The sequence below is a fragment of the Elephas maximus genome, chromosome 19 (genome assembly GCF_024166365.1).
Source record: "Elephas maximus indicus isolate mEleMax1 chromosome 19, mEleMax1 primary haplotype, whole genome shotgun sequence".
Lineage (NCBI taxonomy): Eukaryota > Metazoa > Chordata > Mammalia > Proboscidea > Elephantidae > Elephas > Elephas maximus.
The window spans coordinates 30,070,821-30,094,173 of NC_064837.1; the positions used below are offsets into that span (position 1 = coordinate 30,070,821).

General features: G+C 41.9%; 1 protein-coding gene and 1 long non-coding RNA gene across 4 annotated transcripts in view; one reads left to right on the plus strand and one right to left on the minus strand.

Annotated features, from left to right (window-relative positions):
• Window positions 1-11,794: 11,794 nt before the first annotated feature.
• Window positions 11,795-22,956, plus strand: LOC126062735 (uncharacterized). Its single transcript, XR_007514134.1, has 3 exons — window positions 11,795-11,959; window positions 22,308-22,493; window positions 22,870-22,956. It is a non-coding gene; the product is annotated as an uncharacterized LOC126062735 (long non-coding RNA).
• Window positions 12,546-23,353, minus strand: part of SLFN11 (schlafen family member 11) — a 29,904-nt gene continuing 19,096 nt past the window's right edge. For all 3 annotated transcript variants that reach the window (XM_049860544.1, XM_049860543.1, XM_049860542.1), the window contains 4 exons: window positions 22,269-23,346; window positions 18,364-18,492; window positions 15,923-16,646; window positions 12,546-15,709 (listed from right to left, as the gene is read on the minus strand). In XM_049860544.1, the coding sequence (XP_049716501.1) occupies window positions 14,920-15,709; window positions 15,923-16,646; window positions 18,364-18,492; window positions 22,269-23,334 (2,709 nt within the window). In that variant the 5' untranslated portion in view covers window positions 23,335-23,346 and the 3' untranslated portion in view covers window positions 12,546-14,919. The remainder of the gene's footprint in view (window positions 15,710-15,922; window positions 16,647-18,363; window positions 18,493-22,268; window positions 23,347-23,353) is intronic.

A 23,353-nucleotide genomic window follows, 5' to 3' on the forward strand; every position in this document is an offset into this window, starting at 1 on the left:
AACTTTCTTGTCACCAATTTTCCAGTTATGCTCCTTCCAAGTCCCTGACCATCCAGTGAAGCCATTGGCCACAGTCCATAAATTGATATACGTTTACATCCCTGGCCATTTCTCCTTCTAATCAGCAAAAAACCAAGTGTACTGCTTGAAGTTCTGCTCACTGGAAGGAGTTTCTTTCATCACTGTCCTTCAGGAATGTCCCAGAAGGGGGCTATAGTGCTACAGCCACCAACTTTCAGATAGCACCTGCATATTGCTCAGAACCATCTACAAACCAGGCCCAAATTTTCTCTCCCTCAGTTAACTGATTATAGGGAACTTCCCAAGAGGGTCTACATATGGTGTGGAGATAAGATAATGTAGCAGGAATGGGGGCCGTGGGCATTTGGATCACTTCCTCATGTAACTTACTTCTGCCCTCAGGTCTTACTTCAGGCTAATATCATAAATACCATTTCCACTTGGTGATGGAGTGCTGCTGTGCATGTCCAAATTTATGGCTTGGTGGGTCAGACAACACCCAGTTCTTGATGGGCAGCTCAGGTTGCATGGTAACTTGGTGGCCCATGATGAAGCATTCAGTATCTACTGAGACACAAGAGACTAGAGGGTGGAGGAGGGGAGAAGCCAAGATATTTCTTCCCTTTCTGCTCTGCTTCAGGTGGTATCTCTGGTAGCAGCTGAGCATCTAACTAGTCCCACTTTAGCTCTAATTAGTTACTGAGAGGACTGGATGAAATAATATATATAAAAACTTTGGTCTGGTCATCAAGAACAAAGTCATTGAAACCATCTCTTCCTCCACACCCCCAAAACAATAAATTAATTAGAACTTGGTACATTTTTCAAAATATAGTTTATTCAGTTTTATCCATTGTTGTTCTGTGAGAATGAGAAATAATTGTCTTGGATTACATATGGAAATCAACCCCAAAGTTAGCAAATTTCATGGTAAGGTACAAAATACGATAAAATATATGTCAACTGAATGAATTTTTCTTAAAATGCAAAATGATAGCTATCTATGAAACTATTGAATGAATCTTTGTTACATAAAATTAATTTATCATGAAAAGCAAACTTACTATATTTAAAAACATCATTTTTGATTATAAAAACAATATATCTTTCGAAAAACCCAATATGCTCTATATGGAAAGTACAAATACAAAAATGTAGATAGTGAAAATTCTTGATAATCTTACAACTTATACATAACTACTACTAATATACTGGAGCAGAGCTTGCTACATACAGTAAATTCTTGTTATTTACGGCCCTGGCGACACATGCTTAAGTGCTTGGCTGTTAACTGAAAGGTCAGCAGTTCGAACCCACCAGTGGCTCCACAGGAGAAAAGACCCGGAAATCTGCCCCTGTAAAGGTTACAACCTAAGAAACCCTACGGGGAAGTTCTACTGTGTCACATGGGGTTTCTGTGAGTCCAAATTAACTCAACAGCACCTAACAACAACAACATGGTCTATAAGGAGTCCTTGGGTGGTACAAATAGTTAATGACCTCAGCTGTTAACCAAAAGTTTGGAGGTTTGAATCCACCCAGAGGTGCCTCTGAAAAATCAGCCATTGAAAATATTCGGGAGCACAGTTCTACTCTGATGCTCATAGGGTCAGCGTGAGTCGAAATCGACTTCACAGCAACTGGTTTTATGTTCTATAACGTTGCTGTGAACACTGAATTAATGAATGCCAAACTATTGCTCCTAGAGGAAATACAGGGTTAGGTCCCTGCAAGCCCCTAGTCACAATATTTTCATAAAACAGTCAATACATAAAACTTTGTTTTATGTTTTATATCGTGAATACTGAATCATTCCTCCTGGAGGAAATAGAAGATTAGGTTCTTGCAAGCCTCTGGTTACATTTTCATCAAATGATCAATACATAATTTTGTTTTCTGTGTGTTTCTGCTTAATGAAGCTTAACTAACACACGTATTTTCTCTATAAGGCACATCACAGCCTTCTTGTGCTTAGGAACACTAGACAGTCCTTCGAGACTGCACTTTAAACAGCAAAGTCACCCATAAAAAGTGGAAATATGTGAAAAACTAGCCACTAAATAGATTGCAAAAATGTTCCCAGTATAAGACTGAAACAAGAAGGCAAAGTATTGCCTTGTTTGGGTTCATTTGGGAATGTGCCCATTGGGTGATTTAAACTTTTCACCATTCTGTGTATATCCCCAAACGGCCATGAATGACCCATATTGGGGTTTCAAATAAACTTTAGCGAGTAAGTGAATTCGCAAATACAGGATCTGCAAATAATAAGGATCAACTATATTTTAAACATACCTGCATATAAATAATAAGGATCAATTACATTTTAAACACATATACATACATACATTTTAAACATACATATATTTTAAAAAATTAAATGATCATTTCAACCTCCTGTTACAATAATTATGTTTTAACCACACATTTTAAATTTAGACAGTATTAACGGAAGTCGAGCCTCGCGCCCACCTCCCTGTTTTTTTAGTTTTACCACAGTTTTACTTCTTCAAGGTACATAAAATGTACATTCCATCCTGAAGTCATAATTCTTCCTTAATTCAGTATTTCAATGGACTCCACCACCAGCAATCTCACCACAGCTTCTCCCACTCTTGAATTCTCTATTTTAATCCACCTATTCATTATCGGATAACTTTTTATTCATTATCGGATCACTGTTTTTTTTAGTAGTCTTTCAAGAAGGGTATTAGAGAACTATGTTCCCTAAGTTCTTTTACAATATCTGCCTGTTGCATTTATATTCAAATGACATCTGGGCTTGGAAAAACATGTCTGGGTAAAAGTTTTCCTCAGAATTCTGTAGGCATTGCTCCACTGTCCTCTAGCATCGATCACAGCAGTGGAGAAGGCAGGGGCCTTGCTAGGGAACCTAGGTTGTAGTTTCTGTTCCAATATTCCACCAAATATACTATACATAGATTCAGAACACACAGCCAAGGGTGTGTCCCACTCTGTTGAACTTCATCTTAGTCCCCCAACTCATCTTAGAGGACTGGAAAATATCAAACTCTGGGGTTCCTTCCTCTTTTTAATGAAAACAATCATTGTTTGAAAGGGTTTCTGCTCTGCACCTTGGCTGCTTCCCTCCAAAACTATGTTTGATACAATGTTCAGGATTTTGTCAACTCACCTCTTAATTCAGAAATGCTTCTAGGGATATAAAACAAACATTTTGATGAGTTCTTTGAGGGCACAATCTGAGCAATTAGGAAATCCACAGGTTTCCCTTCCCTCCCCCACCCTCCCCGAATAACCAGTGTAAAAGGGATAAAGAAATCAAGAGAATGCCTTGAGTTTTTGTCTTGGGAAAATAAATTTTGCCTTCTTCCTCATTCCCATTGTGGGAATCACGAGCATCAACAATGATAATCTTTTCAAAGTTATAAAGGCTTTCCGGGTACAGCCTGAAATAGTTTTGTTATTGTTGTTAAAAATAAAAGTATTGTGATTTTTCCCAATTTAGAAATGGAAGAAACTTCATCCATAGAGTAAATAGCAAATTGTACAAAGAGTAATTAACAAACTTATTTTACTAATAACCTTTAAGCAACACCTGTGAAGTTTATTTAGGAGGAAGTGAACATAGACCAAACCTAATTTTGCTTGATTTGCAACGTTCTTCACATGCGTAATTTCACAGAATTAGAGAACATCCTCTCTAATGAAGAACTATACACCCTCTTCTGACTCGTAAGATTCAGGTGATCCCTGGATAAAATGTGCTTCGAAAGCAATTTATACTTATTATCTGAGAAGCTGAAAATCTCAGAGATAAATTGTTTACTCAAAGATCTGAGTCTCAAGAAGACTATCAGCAAGTCTCCCGTTGTTTTAGTTGTAAGATTGTAGGGTTTAGGGTAAAGCAGGCCTGAATCATTACGGAGCTTTGCATTGTTCTCAGGACTCAGGTGGAAGATCTTACTCACGACACGACACACACTTTCCCACTGTAACCACCAATTTTTACCAGCCTCTGCTTTAAAGTTAGGGCAGTTTGTGCAGAATAGCCTTTTAACTCTACATCCAGTTCCTGAGAAAGGTGTATGGGACAGGTGGACTGTGTTGGGCAACTAGAAGAGCATCACAGATGACATTCTGGTTCTCTTGCAAGCCCAGATCCAAAAACCAGCTCCTAGAAAAGATCAACGTACCTTGGCTAGCAGAGTCCATTTCTTTACATATTAATCTTTCAAGTCCTTTGTTGTAAGAACAGTTCCTTGTAGAAAGTTTCTGGAGTATATGTCATCTTTCCTGATGGTACTAAACATGGAAACAATGATTTAAAAAAAAGTAAAAACACTGGGGAACTTCCAATTCCATCCTTGACAAAGTGGCCTGTATCAGACCAACCCTCCCACCAAAAACAACCATAAAAGCTGTATGAAATACATCAAACAATTATTTAAGGAATTACAGAGCAGCCAATGCAAGCAGGACTTAAAGGGATAGAGCAATCTTTGACAGGAAGGAAGCACAAGAGGTAGCTCCACATTCACTCCTGCCTTTTCCCTAAGGAAATTCTCCATACCATGGCATGGGTGAATAGAACCTGAGAAGAAATCAGTAGCTTTAAGGAGATTAAAAAAAAAAAGTCAGAGTTCAAGGATACCAAAGCAGCTGAAATTTGAAGAGCAAAATCCCAGAGACAATGATACTAGAGAGAACTCAAAATCTGCGTATGAATTTCCCTCAACTCATTGACTGATGCAGGGTGAGATACTGAGAAACCCGGAAGAAAACAGCATCTGGGAGGCTAAAGAGCTGAACAGAAGTTCAATCAGCCTCACGGTGCTGGAGGATGAAGATTGGAACTCAAGTCCCAGCAAAATGGAGGGGTCTTGGTAAACACACCAGTTACTGAGTCTCTAGAAGAATCCTTACTTATAAGTAAGGGGAAAATTAAAAGAAGTTATCCTCAGAAAAGCATAAAACAAAACCTTAGAAGAATCAAGGAGATTCACTAGTACTTTATCTGCCTTCCAGAGGAAAGTGTAACCCTCTTTGGAGGAACGTAATATGTTCCAAAGCCTATAATTTGTCACCCATAATAAAATAAAAAATTAAGAGACAAGATAAAAATCAGGACAAATTACTAAAAAGCAAGAGAAAAAAACAAATAAGAGAAACATGTTTATAGTTTATTCAGATACTAGAGTTTTTAAGTAGGGACAATTAATAGACTCAAAAAAGGAAAAAATTAATCAAATAGATGAAAAGATAAAGCTGTCCTAGGTTTTTTACAGGCCCAGAAAATTGAAATAATTGATAGAAATCACATTGACATTCTATAACTTAAAAAATACTACATCTAATATTAAGAACTAATTTTATATGCTTAACAGCAGACAGAATACAGCAGAAAACAGGGTTAAGACAGGACAGTAGAAAAAACCCAACCGAAACACAGAAAGAAAATAATGGGAAACAGAGCAGACTATAAGAGGAATGTGGGTGACAGTCAAAAGGTCTAAAATATTTGTAATTTGAGTCTCTCAAGGAGATACAAGGGAGAACAAAACAGAAACAATATTTTAAGTGAGGCAGGCCCAGCCAAGTCCTTCGCTGTATGTATTCATTCCAGCGAACGCCATGGTAAGAAGACAGGTGAAGTGAGTTTTCTGGACAAATCTTGAGGTGAGACTGTAATAATCTCTACTCCTGCTAAATTTCCAAATTTGTTACCATAGTTTTACGTGATCCTCTTCCATTTCTTTTCATCTCATCTTTATCTGAGTTTTCATATCTCCTTTCAAATCCTTAATGTTTATAACTTGCTTTTCCCCTCCATCCTTTCCTTAAATAAGCCCGCGAGGCAAGTCTATGTTTTTTGTCTTCTCAGGGAACCAGATTTTCGTTTTATTTGTAATCTCTACTTCTATTTCTTTTTTAATAATTTTAGCTTTCACCTTCATTAATTATCTCCTTTTATGGAGAATCCTTCAGGGGAAATGCGCAGTTGGGATCTAAGAACACCCAGCACTATGGCATATTAATTTGTCCTTCTTATAAAGATGGGTTAGACTCACAAATGTTGGCCACTGATCTTAAGCAAGATGGCCCAAGACACTTGTGCCCTTTTCTTATAAGATACCCACCTATTTTCCATGAGGAAAAATTCTTATATACAAAAGCTCTGCTTTAGTGTATATATTCCCAATCTGTCCCTTTAGGGTCTAGTGGAATCATTGCTTTGCTATAGATGGAAACCTAAGACTTTAGATTTCTCAGCTGGCCCAGGGGCAGTTCAGAGTACAGTCCAACACAGGCAGCAGTAGCTACACTAGGGAAGGTTACAAAGAGGGCAGAATACTCCTCACCACGGCTAGACCAGTACCCTGGAATGCCCCTGCCAAGGCTCAGCGGGAGGCTGTGGATACCACCTCTGTCTCTGATGACAGCTCTTAATTTTACTGTAATGAAATATATCAATCTTTTCTTTACAGCTTTGTGTTGGTGTTTTGTGGGTTTAAGAAATCCTTCTCAGACTTAATATTAACCTATATTTATTCTAACATCCTTAATCCACCTGGGATTATTATATTGTGCTTTCTGTGAGATAGAAGGTAGGTTTTTTGTTTTTTTTTTTCCTGTTTGAAAAACCAATCTTTTAAGCCGGAATCGACTCGACGGCACTGGGTTTTTGGGTTTTAAGCCCCGTTTATTTAAACATCCATCTATTCCCACAGATATGCAATGCTGGTTTCAAAATAAACCCAACTGTCATATGTGTGGGTCCATTTCTGGGCTTTCTGGTTTGTCCCCTTGATCCCTGCTAAGCCCATATTCTCTCCATTACTATTGCTTTGGCACTCCACATTTCAGTTGGGGAGGACATTATTCTCATTTCTCCCCGTCTAGATTGTAAACTTTGGCAGGGCAATCCCATTCTTGTTTTCTCTTTCTGGGTACAGAACTCAGTTCGTCAGTGACTGATCAGCCACGTGTTCAGCTGTGGAATCTGTTCCCCAGTTCCCCTCAGGTTCAGGACCCCAGGGCCCTGGAGCACCTCAGTTGAGCTCTGGAGGCCTGCACTCGCCTGACCTGTCCATACAGCACTCTGCCCTCCCGGCCTCACTAGCCCCTGCTGGGACACCACAGAAATCCTGGCTTTCTCTGGCCTTCTCCAGCCCACCCAGGAGGGGGATATCCAGCCTCAAACTCCAAGTCCCCGGCCCCCAAGTCCTCCACACCTCTCAATTTTGGTGAAACTTGCTAGTGAGGCAAGAGTAAAGGAGCTGAGATGAAGTAAAGAAAATGTATTTTCTTTAGTGTTTTAATTTTAAAGCAGAGGCAATATATTTCCTCGTTTGTTTTAGTATAGTTGTATAAACTGTGATTAGTCTCTAGTCTTTGGAAAAGGGCACAGGCTCTGTTCAAGATATGGCTGGGCAGCCTGTTCCATTCTTCATAACAAACACCCTACTACCTTACAACATGTTTTCTCCTATTCACAATGGGTGACTGAGAGCTTGACATGACTAATGCCATAATGATGCTCTAAGTAGTCTCTAAACATTTTTTTATTGCACCAGCTGCACGGGACTCTTCTAACGTGCAGAGCTCTCTCAGCTTCTGGGGCCTTGGTCTCTCTTCTCTTTTTTGTTCTCTTGAGAAATGGCCTTCAGCCTGCAAAATGGCAGAAAGGCTGCCTGACATTTTTAATCTACAACTTTCTTTCTTGCTCCCTATCTCAGCCAGAGTGGACTAAGCAGAACAGTTCCACTAGCGGAGAGATTGTTACCCGCGTTTTTCCAGGCTGTTACAAATTTTTTTTTTTTTTTTTACAAACATACTGATTAGAGTCCAGATGTCTGACATGCATATCTTTAGTTTAATAGAGTCTTTTGTAGTTGTTTTGTGTTGCATAAGACCATCTGTGGGCTACATGCTCAAAAACATTAGGTAACCCTGACCTTTACCCTATAAAACCCTCCCGCTTTGTCTTTAGAATTAGAATTTCGAAGAAATTTAACCCCCCTCTTGGATACCGGTGTTCAATAAAGCCCTCTTGCTCCGTACCTCCTCCTGTCTCAGTATTGGCTTTTCGGCAGGCGGCTCGAATCCCCAGTTTGCGGTAACAGAGACGCCCAGGAGGAAGAGAAACGAGTTGGGGAACTTCCCAGGAGCAGTGGGGCTGTGCTGATTGCATGGCGTCTTGTCAGGGAGGCGCAGGCTAGACGCCTGGAGGATAAGAAGCTGAGGCTCCAGGACTCGGACAACGGAGCTGGAAGAACTGACCCTCCCGCTGCTCCGGCGGTGTAGTTCCTTGGCGGCCCCCGCGGCCCCCAAATTTGATCGCCCGCCCTTGTCGCGAGCTGAGCGTGGGTGACCAAAGGCCCACGGAGCCAAGCAGCTGCCAGGCTGCTCCAGCTTCGCCCGCGAGGCGTCTGGAAGTAAAATCTCTCGTGAATATCTCTGCGTGATCTCCGGAGGCTTCTCGTTTTATTTTTGCTTATCTGTATTTTCTAAACCCTGTGCGCCAAAACAAAAATAATAAAGTTTTTAAAAATAAAAAAATGAAGAATGAACTTGGCTAGACCCGAGCTACTGTCCGTCTGTGGGCTCTCCACTGGAAAAGGACGCAGTCCATCTCCACGTTCCTGCCCTCCGCGTCCTGCACTTTGAACCTTCCCACGAAGAACTCTGGGGGATGTAGGGTCCCCGGAGGGGCTCTCAAATCGATGTTTCCAGAACCTGTCTTCTATTTGGCCAGTCACCTGGCCATCCCTTCCCTCCAGTAAGTGTCGCACGTGTGTTAAGCAACCCAGTCTTCGGCGGAACTGGCGTTCGTTTGATGCATGGAACCTGAGAAGTGTCAGGCTCTTTTGCCGGGTAACGCTGCCACACCCTTCCAGGTTTACTCGCATTCCCAGACCCGCACTGCTGTCCCTGCTTAAAAGCGCAGTGCAGCCCCCCGCCCCCGCCCCGCTCCCGGACAGGACCTAAAAGGCGAGAGCAGCTATTGATGCGCAGGAGAGGGGAAGGGGAGAGAATAGGGCTTCTCCGCGGGGGACAGATTTAAACATGCTCCTCTAGTTTTTTTTTTTCCTCTAGTGGTGTAAGGTGCACCTTGGGGCAATTTGGGGCTGATCTGGCTCCCATGGCTCCTCTGGCGGGATACAGCTCCTACCACATTGCTTTTTTCAGCCTTCGTGGGATTATGGTAAATGCATGTTTCTCCAGCTCATCACATCTAAGACCTGTCCCCAGACGGCAAATGTTTGTCAAATGCACAGAGGCCAAAATGACTTCCACTTACTGGGGAGTTTGTAAGTCTGAACTGCTCCCTTCTGAGCCACACACCGGACTCAAACAACTGCCTACTGTTGGAAGTCCACTCTAGATTCTTACGGTGCCTCTACCCTAGAAATGAAGAAAGAGTATTCGCTAACACTGAATGAACACACACTGGATAGCAGTGCTTTAACATCTCATCGGATCCTTGCTCCAGCTCTAGGGAAACTGGAGGTTCAGTGCCTATCATGAATTAAACTGTGTCCTCCCAAAATACCTGCCAGCTTGGCTAGGTCATGATCCCTTTGTATGATTGTCTACCATTTTATCTTCTGATGTGATTTCCCTGAACTGTAAATCCTATCACTATGACAGAATAAGATGGATTAGTGACAGTTACATTGATGAAGTCTGCCAGATTAGATAGTGTCTTAAAATAATCTCTTTTGAATGAAGAACACCAAGGTCACATGATAACTAAGACCCCAGAGACAGAAAGGGCCACATGAACCAGAGACCCACATCATCCTGAGACCAGAAGAACTAGTTGGTGCCCGGCCACAACTGACGACTGCCCTGACAGGGAGCACAACAGAGAACCCCTAAGGAAGCAGGAGATCAGTGGGATGCAGACCCCAACTTCTCACAAAAAGACCATACTTAATGGTCTGACTAAGACTAGAGGAATCCTGGAGATCATGGTCCCCAAACCTTCTGTTGGCCCAGGACAGGAACCATTCCCGAAGACAACTCGTCAGACATGAAAGGGACTGGACAGTGGGTAGGAGAGAGATGCTGATGAAGAGTGAGCTAATTATATCAGGTGGACACTTGAGACTGTGTTGGCATCTCCTGTCTGGAGGGGGGATGGGAGGATAGAGAGAGTTGGAAGCTGGCAAAATTGTCACGAAAGGAGAGACTGGAAGGGCTGACTCATTAGGGGGAGAGCAAGTGGGAGTACGGAGTAAGGTGTATATAAACTTATATGTGATGGTCTGACTTGATTTGTAAATGTTCACTTGAAGCTCAATAAAAGTTAATAAAATTAAGAAAAAAAAATCTCTTTTGAGATACGAGGAAAGTGAGCAGGGAGACAGGGGAACCCCCACCACCAAGAAAGCAGAGCGCGTCCTTTGGACCTGAGGTTCCTGCGCTGAGATGCTCCCAGACCAAGAGAAGACTGAAGCATCACAAGGACCTTTCTGCAGAATCGACAGAGAGAGAAAGCCTTCCCCTGGAGCCAGCATCCTGAATTAGGACTTTTAGCCTACTGGACTGTGAGAGAATAGACTTGTCTTTGTTAAGGCCATCCTCTTGTGGTATTTCTGTTATATGAGCACTAGATGACTAAGACAGTGCCTTACTCAATATGGTTCACATTTGCATCAGTATAGACTAGATTATGTTGCAGTAACAAACCATCCCAAATCTCAGTAACTTATAACAAATGTTTTATTTCTTGTTTCTACTATATGTCTGTTGAGAGTTCACTTTGGCTCTGCTCCATCTCATCTTCCCTTGGGAACCCAGGCTGACAGAATATCCCCTATCTGAGACATTGCCAATCTTGTGGCAGAAGAAAACGAGAGCATGAAGAAACTATGTGAGGACTCTGAAAGCTTTTTCTTAGAAGTAGCACACGTCACTTCTATTCACATTTAATTGGCCAAAACAATTCACGTGGCCAAGCATTTTACCAATGGGTGGGAAGTGTAATCCTCTCCCAGAAAAGGGCGGAAAATATTTTGGAAGAGAATACAATCTGCCTGAATATTTTCTCAGAAATACTCGCTTTTCATACTCATGATATACTCACCCCTCTCTAAGAGAAACAAGTCAAACGCACATCCCAATGGGTTATTCCATCTGAAACAAAGTCCAGGATCTTGCAATAGTCTTGATATCATGTCTGAATGCGACTTCTTGAGATTTATGAACTAACAATTCAAGTTATCCATCCCTCCCTACATATACACTAAACAGTGATGGAACGGTAATAGGTTAATTTCAGCAACTCCTTCAGTTCAGGAAGGGGCCCGAATGTGAGGCATGGAATAGTCACCGATCCATAGGCTCTTGCGACACGTGACTCCTTTCCCCCGGTCTTCTTCGGTTCCGCCTCCCAGGGCCTCCAGAGCCGCGGCCCGCGCCTACCTCCACCCCGACCCTTTCCGCGCTCCACTCCTGCCCTCCTGGCTGCGGGGTTGGTGTCCGCTTGCCGGTTTTCCGGGCGCGTGGAGACTGGGACGGAATCTGACGCCAGGGGGGCGCTCGCCTCTTGCTTCCTTGTAACTGGTCGGGGGTGGGCTTCCCCGGACCTGCCCCGGCTGAGAATCTGAAGCTCGGGGCTTTAGGGAAAGGGGCTGGGAAAAGCTTGTTTGCAAAAACAAAACAGAACACGTGCAGTGTGTACGGCGCAGTCGAGAGCGTATTTAAATTCCTCGCGCGCCTTTGCAGGGCGCGGGGTGAGGTCACCCCAGGAGAGGGGGGCCTCCTTCCCGCTTCCTCCTCGTCCTCCGCTGCGCAGCCTCATCGTCTTCTTCCCAGCGACAGTCGCTAGCGGCCGCCGACGATTTCGACAGAGACCGGGCTGGCGCAGCTCGTGGCCTTCCTGTCGCAGATGAGCCCGGACTCGCCCCGCGGCCCCGCAGGGCCAGCAGCCGCCCCGGGGAGCGTGCAGGTGAGTCCGCGCTGCGGTGCCTCAGGTAGTCCATCAGGCCTCAATCATAAAGCAAGACGCTCCCTCATCTTGATAAGATTAAAAATCTAACCTGGTATACTCTTCAAACCTGGAAATACTTATTTATGGGAGGTTATAACTTTTTTTTTTTAGAACTATATACTATTCTTCTAGTCCAGGGTTTGTCACCCTTAGCACTATTGACATATGGATCATATAATTCTTGTGTTGTGAGAAGCTATCCTGTACATTGTAGGATGTTTGGCAGCATCCCTGGCCTCTACCCACTGGATTCCATTAGCACATTCCCCCCAAGTTTAGACAACCAGAAATATGTCCAGATATTATGTCCCCTGACGGGCAACATTTCCTCCTTCCTCCTCCCACTCCACTCCCTACTGAGAAGAACCGCCTTAGTCCAACAATGAGAGGCTCCTACTATTCTAATGATGCGTACACTAGTGCTGTCCAGTAGAAAGAAAACGGGAGCTACATACATAATTTTAAAATTTCTAGTAACCACAGTAAAAAGGGTGAAGACAAACAGGCAAAATTACCTTTATTAATGTATTTTCTTTAGCCCAGTAGTTCCAAAACATTGTCATTTCAACATGTAATCAAAATAAAAAGTACTAATGTGATGTTTTCTTTTTTTATATTAATTTTTACAATTTGGTGCATAAAAATATGGAAGCAACCAAGGTGCCCATCAATGGATGAATGGATAAATTATGGTATATTCACACAAAGGAATACTACACATCCATAAAGAACAATGATGAATCCATGAAACATTTCACAACATGGAGGAATCTAGAAGGCATTATGCTGAGTGAAATTAGTCAGCTCCAATAGGACAAATATTGTATGAGACCATTATTATAAGAACTCAAGAAATAGTTTAAACAGAGAAGAAAATATTCTTTGATGGTTATGAGAGTGGGAGGGAGGGAAGGAGAGGGGTATTCACTAATTAGTAGACAAGAACTATTTTAGGTGAAGGGAAAGACAACACACAATACAGAAGAGGTCATCACAACTGAACTAAACTAAAAGCAAAGAAGTATCCTGAATATAACCAAACACTTCAAAGGCCAAAGTAGCAGGGGCAGGGGTCTGGGGACCATGGTTTCAGAGGACATCTGGGTCAATTGGCATAACAAAATGTATTAAGAAAACATTCTGCATCCCACTTTGGTGAGTGGCATCTGGGGTCTTAAGTGCTAACAAGCAGCCATCTAAGATGCATCAATTGGTCTCAACCCACCTGAAACAAAGGAGAATGAAGAACACCAAAGACACAAGGTAATTATGTGCCCAAGAGACAGAAAGGGCCACATAAACCAGAGATTACAACAGCCTGAGACCAGAAGAACTGGATGGTACCCAGCTACAACTGATGACTGCCCTGACAGGGAACACAACAGAGAACCCCTGATGGAGCAGGAGAACAGTAGGATGCAGACCTCAAATTCTCGTAAAAAGACCAGACTTAATGGTCTGATCTGAGACTAGAAGGACTCTGGGGGTCATGGTTCCCAGACCTTCTGTTAGCCCAAGACAAGAACCATTCCCAAAGCCAACTCTTCAGACAGGGGTTGGACTGGACTATAGGATAGAAAATGATACTGGTGAGGAGTGAGCTTCTTGGATCAAGTAGACACATGAGACTACGTGGGCAGCTCCTGTCTGGAGGCGAGATGAAAAGGCAGACAGGGGCAGAAGCTGGTCGAATGGAAGTGAAAACAGAGGGTGGAAAGAAGGAGCGTGGTGTCTCATTAGGGAGAAAGTAACTATGAGTATATAGCAAGGTGTATATAAATTTTTGTATGAGAGACTGACAATTTGTTAACTTTCACTTAAAGCACAATAAAAAAAATTCATGCGTATTGTACACCTACAACTCATCTCAATTCAGACTAACCACATTGCAAATACTCATTTTAGGCACATGTGGCTAATAGCTACCATGCTGGATAGCACAGCCGTATACCTCTTGCAAAAGCCACCGGACAACAACAGCCAACATCAAAAACAAAAAACAACAACAACAAAAAAAAAAAAAACAGCACACTCAGTGCCCAGATCTTGGTTTCTAATACCATTCTCCAATAAAAGAAGCCAGAGTTCCTTGGAGAAATGTGGCTGATTCTAGGGCTTGGGCAGGCAATATACAAGAATAGCATGGAGCACCTTGTAAGGGAAGTAAACCCATTGCCGTCGAGTCGATTCTAACTCATTGCGACCCTACAGGACAGAGTAGAACTGTCCCATAGGACTTCCAAGGAGAGGCTGGGGGACTCGAACTGCTCGCCTTTTAGTTAGCAGCCATACCTCTTAACCACTATGCCACCAGGGCTTCAAGGAAATTAACCAAAAAAACCAAGCCAAACTCGTTGCCATTGAGTCGATTCCGACTCACAGCGACCCTACAGGACAGAGTAGAACTGCCCCATAGGGTTTCCAAGGAGCAACTGGTGGATTCCACTGCGCCACCAGGGCTCCAACCTCAGGTATAGAGGTTAGAGTTTACAACACATATTTTGGGGGGATATAGTTCAATCCATAACACCACCCTTCTACACATAAAAACTACAAGGTCTGAATAAAATTAAAAAACCATACTCTACATGAAGTGATTGAGGAGAGTTTAGACTTGGAGAATGTAAAGACCACAAGATAAGTTCTTGTTTTTATGGCTTTCAGTCTGACTGTAGGTCATAGTCTGTATTGTGCAGGGCTTCTAAAGCTCCTGTAGAAAGCCAGCATCTTTCTGGCTGAAAGAATCAGGGGACTGAATTTGGGGCAAACAAAGCCTTGGAAAGAGGTAGGGGGGAGTCCCTGAAAGGAGAAAGCCAGACAGGGGGAGTTTCAAATTCCAAAGGAGAGTTTCTGCCAATACCAGACTTTCACCCACAGATATTTATACAGTGATTGCTTCATCTTGTTTTGGTTTGAGATTATTCTGAATAGTCACCACGCCACAGAATATATAGATGTTGTTTTGCCCTGGAAGACAGACAGAGCAGAATATTGTTTGAGATGTCCGGCTCAGCTGCTCTTGGATGGATCCCAAACACGATGTTCCTCTCCAGGCCTGAGAATCGCCGGATACTGTCCAATACAATGTGATCATTCGACATGTCACATGCATCACTGAACCGCACTACCCTTTTCTTCCTCATTGCTTTCAAGAGCTCATGCTTGTAAGTATCCACTTCTCTCGCAGTGCTGACAAGCACAGCAATATCGTTGAGAGAATAGCCCCTTTCAAAGAAACACTTGCAGGTGTCTGCCACGAAGGTCACTATTTGTTTCAGACTCAAGTCCTTCTTAATTTTTAGGGTTCCCCGAACACCCTGAGCCCACTCAGCTTCACGAAGCATCTCCAGGGACTCCGGGGGGATGTTAAATGGAGGATTCCTTATGATATGCTGCATTGTAGTATGCAGGAAGTTGGCTATTGGATCTGCATTGCGTATCACTCTGGTGAGCTCTTCTCTTGGATACTGGGCTGAGAGAGGAGGGAGTCCACTGCAATCCAAGTGGCTGGTTTGGAAGTAGTCCAGGAAGATCCAGAGAATTCCTGGGTGATCTTTTTTCCTTTGTGTGATTTCTTTTGCCTTCTCATACCAGTCCCCATCTTCAGTGCGAAAATTCTGAGCTTCGTCAATGATAATGTGTTGAATGTTTTCAAAGTTACGATTCATGAAAGTTTTCCGGGTCACTGCATTGCAGATCTCTTTTTTACTGTAAAAATGAAAACAACATAATCAGGTTTTCTTCATTCAAAACAAAGGAAGCAAATCAGTCTATTATATTACTCTGCACACATTATTTCTCACAAATTAACCTTACCATCTAAACATCAAGCAAAAAAATTACTCTTTTTAGGGGGTAGGGGGATGGCATGAATTCAAACTAAACCTCATTTGGTGACGACAATAAGATCTAACTGCTTACCTCAAAAAATTTCTCAGAGGCTGATTTTCACTAATGTAGAGAATTTTATCTGCAGCACAGTAAAATACATTACTGATCTTCTCCATGGTCTTCATGGCCATGATGGTCTTCCCTGATCCAGGTAAGCCATGGATAAACAGTTCTCTGTTCTTGCGGAGGTTTTTTGAAAATATCTCATACTGCTGAGCTGTGAGCAGATTAAAAACCTCACAGCCGAGCTGATCACTCAAAAAAGATCTGAAGCCAAGCAAGACGATCACAAGTGACTGCAGCAACACTTCCATTTGCTGGGTATCTGCAAGATTATAGGACTCGGGGTAATCTATTGGAGAGCCTGGACCCTCCAAGGACTCTGGAGTGCTCTCAGGGTTCAGGTAGAGGACCTTGGTCACGACACACACTTTTCCAGTATAGCCACCCATGTTCACCAGCTTCTGCTTTAAAGTAAAGGCAGTGCGGGTGGAATAGTCATGCCCCTCTGCGTCCTGCTCCCCGAGAATGGTGTAAAGAATGGGGGGGCTGTCCTGTGCTATCAGCAGAGCATCACAGATGACTCCCCGCTTCTCTTGCAAGTCCAGGTCTACAGCCCAGCTTCTAGAAAGGATGAAAATTCCTCGGGAGAAGGGACTAATTTCCTTCTTCATCAATTCCTCCAGTCCTTCGTGTTGAGAGGACAGCTCCTCCCAGAGGGGCGCTGGAGTATATCGCAAATGTTCTGATGGCACTAGACGTGGAAAGAATTATGAATTTTGGAAAAAATATTTATTATTATGAATAGCTTACAGACGCTTTGTAGATATTCTTTTGTAAATATTAGTACATTGCAATTATAAAGAAAATCCATAATCTAAATCCATGTGCTTATTATGTTTATGACCTTGAGAAATTCCTTAACCTCCTTGAGACTCTGTTTCCTCATATGGAAAACAAGATTAACAATCTCACATTTTCTATGGTGAAGAGTTAAAGAAATGACATAAAGTGCCTGACTCATCGCGGTCACTGGTTGAGAAACGTTAGTTCCGTTCCCCTTCTTACTCTCAAAGTATCTGAATCTCAGAAAGTCCCTGAACAGTCTCCGTTGATGCAGATAAGAGGAGCCCATCCAGGAAGAAGGTGCTCATTAACACCACATTTGTGGAGAAGATCAAGTTATGTAAAGCCTTTAATTAGCAGGGAACTCTCTACTAGGAGACTCTTGGCTTAGGCCCTAAGTAGAACTCTTGCGTCAATCACTTAGAGACCAATGTGGTATTTTTGTCCAGTTTTGCAATCATTGTTACTCCTACTTAACTCGGGAACTTTCCTTCTTTTTCTGTGGATCTAGGACAATTTAGATAGAGTGGCATTACCTATTCTTTCAATGTTTGGTAGGATTACTGAAAAACTGATTTTTTACTCAAGAATAATGTATGGTTGCTTTATGAGCATACAACCCATTTTTTTTAATTTTTGTTTTTTAAATTATAATCTATTCCATGGTAATAAGTTTTGCTAAAATGGAGCTTACTAAGTTAGAAAATAATTAGTAGTGCTTATGTTTACTCTTGCATCTTACACTGTTTATTGTGGGAAGGTTTTAAATAAAAACTTGATATGCAAACAAATGCAAGGACCTCTGTTAGGGAAGGAAGAAATGAAATCTTAATTGGGGCGCTCACTATCTATTAACTTAATGGTCCTTTATAGGCATTTACACCAGATAAGCCACTGAGTTACTACAGCCTTGAACAAATGGCTTTCCCTCTCTAGGAATCTAGGAAGAAGACAGCAATGGACCTCTAGGCAAAGCCTAAAATGTTGGGGGCTAGGGGTTATAGTAGAGAACAGTTGCTGTCCTTAGTCCTGGATAATTTTTGCTGCTATGCAATTGTTTCTCCTAAACCTGAAACACTGAAAAAATGCTCACAATTGTTTTTTATATCTGGGTGCAAACTTTTATTCTTTTCCCCTCCTCTGGAAAATACGGCAGGAGTGAGTAGATTTTTGCTGCCTGGTGCAGCATATGTTTCTAGTTTGACTAGATTGAAGGTTTCCAATTTGGATGAGCATCAGAACCGTGTGAGGATCTTGATAAAAATGCACATTACTAGGTACTTATCTCCAGATATTCTAATTTATTAAGTTTGGGGTGGAGACCCAGCTATGTTCACTTTTAAAAATAACCAGGAATAATGAAAATAAGTCAGATTTGGAAACTAGAAATGGTCTTTAAGGGCAATAGTGTTCTTGGATTCTATAGGCGGCAGTGCCTTAGCCAGTAGGGTCAGTAAAGGCTTATTTTTAAACTACTTATCACCAATAAGCTGACAACATTATCAGTTTATAAACAGATATTTGCAGAGCATACGTTTAAGAAATTTAAAAAACGTATCAGTTTATCTCCATTCATCCTAATGTAGAAACTGTCTGGTGCCAAGTAGAAAAGCCATAGTTACTACCTGAAAATAAGACTTGCTGGAGATTCTTCTTATGTTCCAGGCCTTTCTTGGAGTACACTGGTCTGCTAAGAGGAGGCCCATTATCTAGACTCAGCTGAGATTCAAAATCATTGCACAACCACGAAAGATCTTAATAAAGAAAGAAAACTCATGTTAATCTGGCATGGTAGTTTTTTCTTCACCACTGAAAGAGGCCTTACCATTGGCTGGGGTATATGACCTTCTCTGTGGTCATTTGAGAGACAATGGTGAGATAATACTCCCATTCATCCCTTCTAGACTAATGCCTTTATTTAAAACACACACACCATTGCCGTCAAGTAAATTTTAACTCTTCATAACCCTATAGAACAGAGTAGAACTGCCCCAAAGGATTTCCAAGGCTGTAATCATTACATAAGCAGACTGTCACATCTTTCTCCCGCAGATCAGCTGGTGGGTTAGAGCCTCCAATCTTTTGGTTAGCAACCAGGGCTCCTTGTGCATTTATTTTAGACTAGTGCTTTATATCAAGGCTCCCCAAAATCCACCACTGAGGATTCATTATTTGGAATCTCGAATGTGTTTCTCCACTCAGTATCATTCTTCACTCCCTAAGTCTGGATAGCACTTGGTTGTAGTTCTCTTATGGCACCTACTGCATTCTTTCTTTTTGTATACATGTCTGTGCATGTGTGTTGTTTCCCATCCCTTAACTGGACCAATAAGCAACATCATGATAAACAGAGAAAATGCTGAAGTTGTCAAGGATCCACTTGGATCCACAATCAATGCCCATGGAAACAACAGTCAAGAAATCATATGACACCCTGCATCAGGCAAATCTGCTGCAAAAGGCCTCTTTAAGGTGTTAAAAAGCAAAGATGTCACTTTGAGGACTAAGGTGCCCCTGACCCAAGGCATGGTATTTTCAATCGCTTCATATGAATGGGAAAGCTGGACAATGAATAAAGAAGACTGAAGAAGAATTGATGCCTTAAAATTATAGTGTTGGCAAAGAATACTGAATAAACCATGGGCTGCCAGAGAAACGAACAAATCTGTCCTGGAAGAAGTACAGCCAGAATGTTCATGAGAAACGAGGATGGCAAGACTTCTGCTCAGGTACTTTGGACATGTCATCAGGAGGGGCCAGTCCCTGGAGAAGGCCATCATGCTTCGTAAAGTAGAGGGTAAGTGAAAAAGACCCTCAATGAGATGGACTGATACAGTGACTGCAACAATGGGCTCAAGCCTAGCAATGATTGTGAGGATGGTGCAAGACTAGGCAGTGTTTCATTCTGTTGTTCATGAGGTTCCCCTATGAATTGGAACTGGCTCAATGGCACCTAACAACCACATGAACTTCACCATTTTCCCTTTCACCAATTCTCAACTCTGTTATATGTTCTCATAGTTCCATGTAATTTTTCTTAATAGTCATTACAATGATCCTAAGTAATTATTAGTTTAGAGATTTGTTAAATGCCTATCTCCTTTGGTAGACTGTAAACTTCATGAGGTTGGTAACCGTGTCTACCTTAGATCTGCATAGATATACCTGGCACATAAATAGTTCTCAGATTAATGAATGAAAAATGAGCAAATGAATTGTAAGGTCCTCGGGAGCATAAACTTTTCCTTTCCTTATATCCCCTGTTACAGAGAGCACAGGGGTATTCACACGGTAGGAATTAATTTAGCCCCTAAAAGAAATGCCTGGGTGAAATTCAATAACTATTTACTCATTGTCATTTGTTAAATACCTACTATTTTCCAGGTCATACCATGTTATAAGTCATTTTTGTAGTTTATTGAAAAACTGGATGATAGATATAATTTCTTTAAATGGATTTCTATATAGTTAATATGAGCTCAGTTGTTTTCAGGCAGACAAACTTCCCAAGACTACGGTAGCTGCATTTATGAATGCCTCCTTCTACCTATCAGAAGTGTTTATGCATTGTGGGGAACAAGAAAACTTTATTTTAAAATATCGGGAAGAAGCAGCTCATCACTGAAAGATCTCGATGACATGCAGACACCGTGGTTAAGTGTTCGGCTGCTAACCAAAAGGCTGGCAGTTCAAATCCATTAGCCGTTCCTTGAAAACCCTATAGGGCAGTTCTACTCTGTCCTATAGGGTTGCTGAGTCAAAATCCACTCCACAGCAACAGTTTTTTTTTTTTTTTTTACGGGTGTGCTTATTCCTGAAGTGATAGTGATGTACCACATAAAACCAACGGGCATTAGAGACAGCACTGTAAAACCTTCTCACATGGATGGAAGTTTAGGCTTGGCTTTATATACCTCCCCTTTTCACCTACTCATGGAAACCCTGGTGGCGTAGTAGTTAAGTGCTACAGCTGCTAACCAAAGGGTCGGCAGTTCAAATCCGCCAGGCACTCCTTGGAAACTCTGTGGGGCAGTTCTACTCTGTCTTATAGGGTCACTATGAGTCGGAATCAACCTGACGGCACTGGGTTTAGTTTTTTTTTTTGGTTTTCACCTACTTATCTGTTACACTTAGAAGACTATTCCCCAAACTTTGTGTTTGCTTCTCTCTGTGTCTCTCTACACTTAGGGTATTCTCAGTCATATTGGAGAGACTGAGACAGCCCACAAGTCCACCAAATTACAGCACAATGTGGTAAATGTAGAAGCCTGCCTGGGGAGCAGTAGTAATGCGAGGTAAGAAATATTTTAAATTGTTAGAAACTGAGGAGTAGATCAGATGATGGCTTTTAGCTCAGAGCATAATGAGTACATGCTGATGAGTGGAGGTAAAGGCAAAAGATCAAGAGCACAGAGAGAGACTCAGAGGCTCAGGAAGACTGTTACAGGATGCTAAGGACAAACAAATATATATTTGCTGTTGTCAGGTGCTGTGGAGTCAATTCCAACTCATGGCGGCCCCATGTGTGCAGAAAAGAACAGCTCCATAGGGATTTCAAGGCTGTGACCTTTCAGGAGCAGATCACTAGGCCTGTCTTGTAAGACACCTCTGGCTGGGTTCGGACTGCCAACCTTTCTGCTAGTAGTCAAGCACTTAACTGTTTGTGTCACCCAGGGACATATATATGTGTGTGTGTATGTATAGTACTCATCACCCTGAGCTGCTTTCATGTCACACTGAGTTGAAAAGTCCCCAAGGATCTAGAGTCAGAAGATAGCTTAATTTAAGCAGAAGCGGTATTATGATTCAATCCAAAGGACTTTACGGAATTCAAAGAACCAACTTAAGGAAGCAGTACTATATTGGTAAATGTTTCACAACCAGGTCTAGTTGTAGGGAGATCCCTCATTTGTAGCATTTGCAATTTCTGTGGTGTAAATAGTCCCTCTATGGACAAGTTCAAGGTACCAATGTGATATCACTAAACATAGAGTTGGGAAGAGATGTGTAGTAGCACACCATTCTGTAGTATTCCCACCATACAGATACGATAGATATAAATAACCTCATAAGCATAGATAATAGTATAATGTAATAAATAATTAAGAAGCTGTGAGTTTGTATTTATTACCTTTGTTTTTAACACAATTATTTAATTGTAAATTAATATGGCTTAATTTTTAACAATTTCTGTGTGTAACACCTGGCTTACAAAATTCCTGAAAATTTAATAATTGGCTCTGGAGCCAGTAAAAGCTGACTCTAGCATACCGCTGTAAGGAAACCGTTCCCAGATAATTTTCTTTCAGCTTTTAATGTAAAAAATCGTCACTTACAAAACACCTGATTTGGGCTTCTAATCTCCTAACAAAATTTTCTCATGTATGAAAAGTAGGGTATCTGGAGATTCAAAAAACACAGTTTAGTGAGTGTGAGAAGTTCAAAGTAGTGAGACAAAAAAAGGCATATTTAGTATGGAGATGTCAAAGAGATAGAAAGGACAGAGAGGGAACAGCTTTCTCCCTCTTACCTGGGTCTGTGTCTGTCATCCTGTCTACCCATTCCTCAGTTGTCAGGCTGCAGACGTGCTTGCCCTCCACCATCCATGAACCAGGAGCTTCTGAGAACACTGCACAACAGAATGGCTCCACTCTGATGACACAAGCATAGCTATACAGCTCTCCCTTGGCAAACACATCCAAGATTTTGAGCGTGAAATTTATCCCGCATGAGGATTGGCAAAAATGGACATAAGGTAATTTGTATATTGCTCTTTCTATTCTGTTTCTCAAAGAGTCAGGGTCAACATTTTCTTTGACACATCCCAGGACTTTCTTACTCTTATCATGCACTCCAATAAAAAGATAGCCTCCTCTAGTGTTCGCAAATGCAGAGATGTAGTTTGGAATTATGTTTTCTACATATGTTAGCACGTGTTTGGTAGAGAACAGTTTAAACTCTACGAATTGGGACTCAGGAAAAGGCAGGACTTCACCATATTCAAACCTATCTCTTTGGAAAACTGGGAAAACAGGATCTGACTTACACAGGCCTTGAGGTATAACCCTGATATGTTTACTAGAAGGTTCTTCCCCTGAGCTGCTTTTTGCATTCCTTTTCTTGGTTTTCAGGAAATCAAGTGCTTCTCTTGAATCCGTTAGAAGCACCGAGGTACCAGATCTTAAGTATAGTGAAGAGCGCAGGCTGCAGATGCGGGACTTGATGGAACTGTCTCCTGGGAAAAGGTCGCTGCTCCAAGATTTAACAAAAATGGAGAAACATCTCCCTTGTTGTTTGGTCTCAAAGAAGGCCTGCAAATCTGAAAGCCCAATGAGCTCTCTCAAAGACTCTTCCAAATCCAGTCCCATCTCCACGGGATGCTCCTCCTTGTTTGCCATTTCCATTCGAACCACTCCTCCTCCTGAATTTAATAAAGCACACACAGCCTGCATAACTTTTATTTTCTCTTGTTCTTTCTGAGCTTTCTGTAGCTTCTTTCTGTTTTCTTCACCCAAAGTCACTTTTCCAACATTGATGACCAAATCTGGGTAAGATAACTCTACCACCAAAGACGAATTACGTTTCTTCATGTTCATTCTGCAATGAAACTATTAA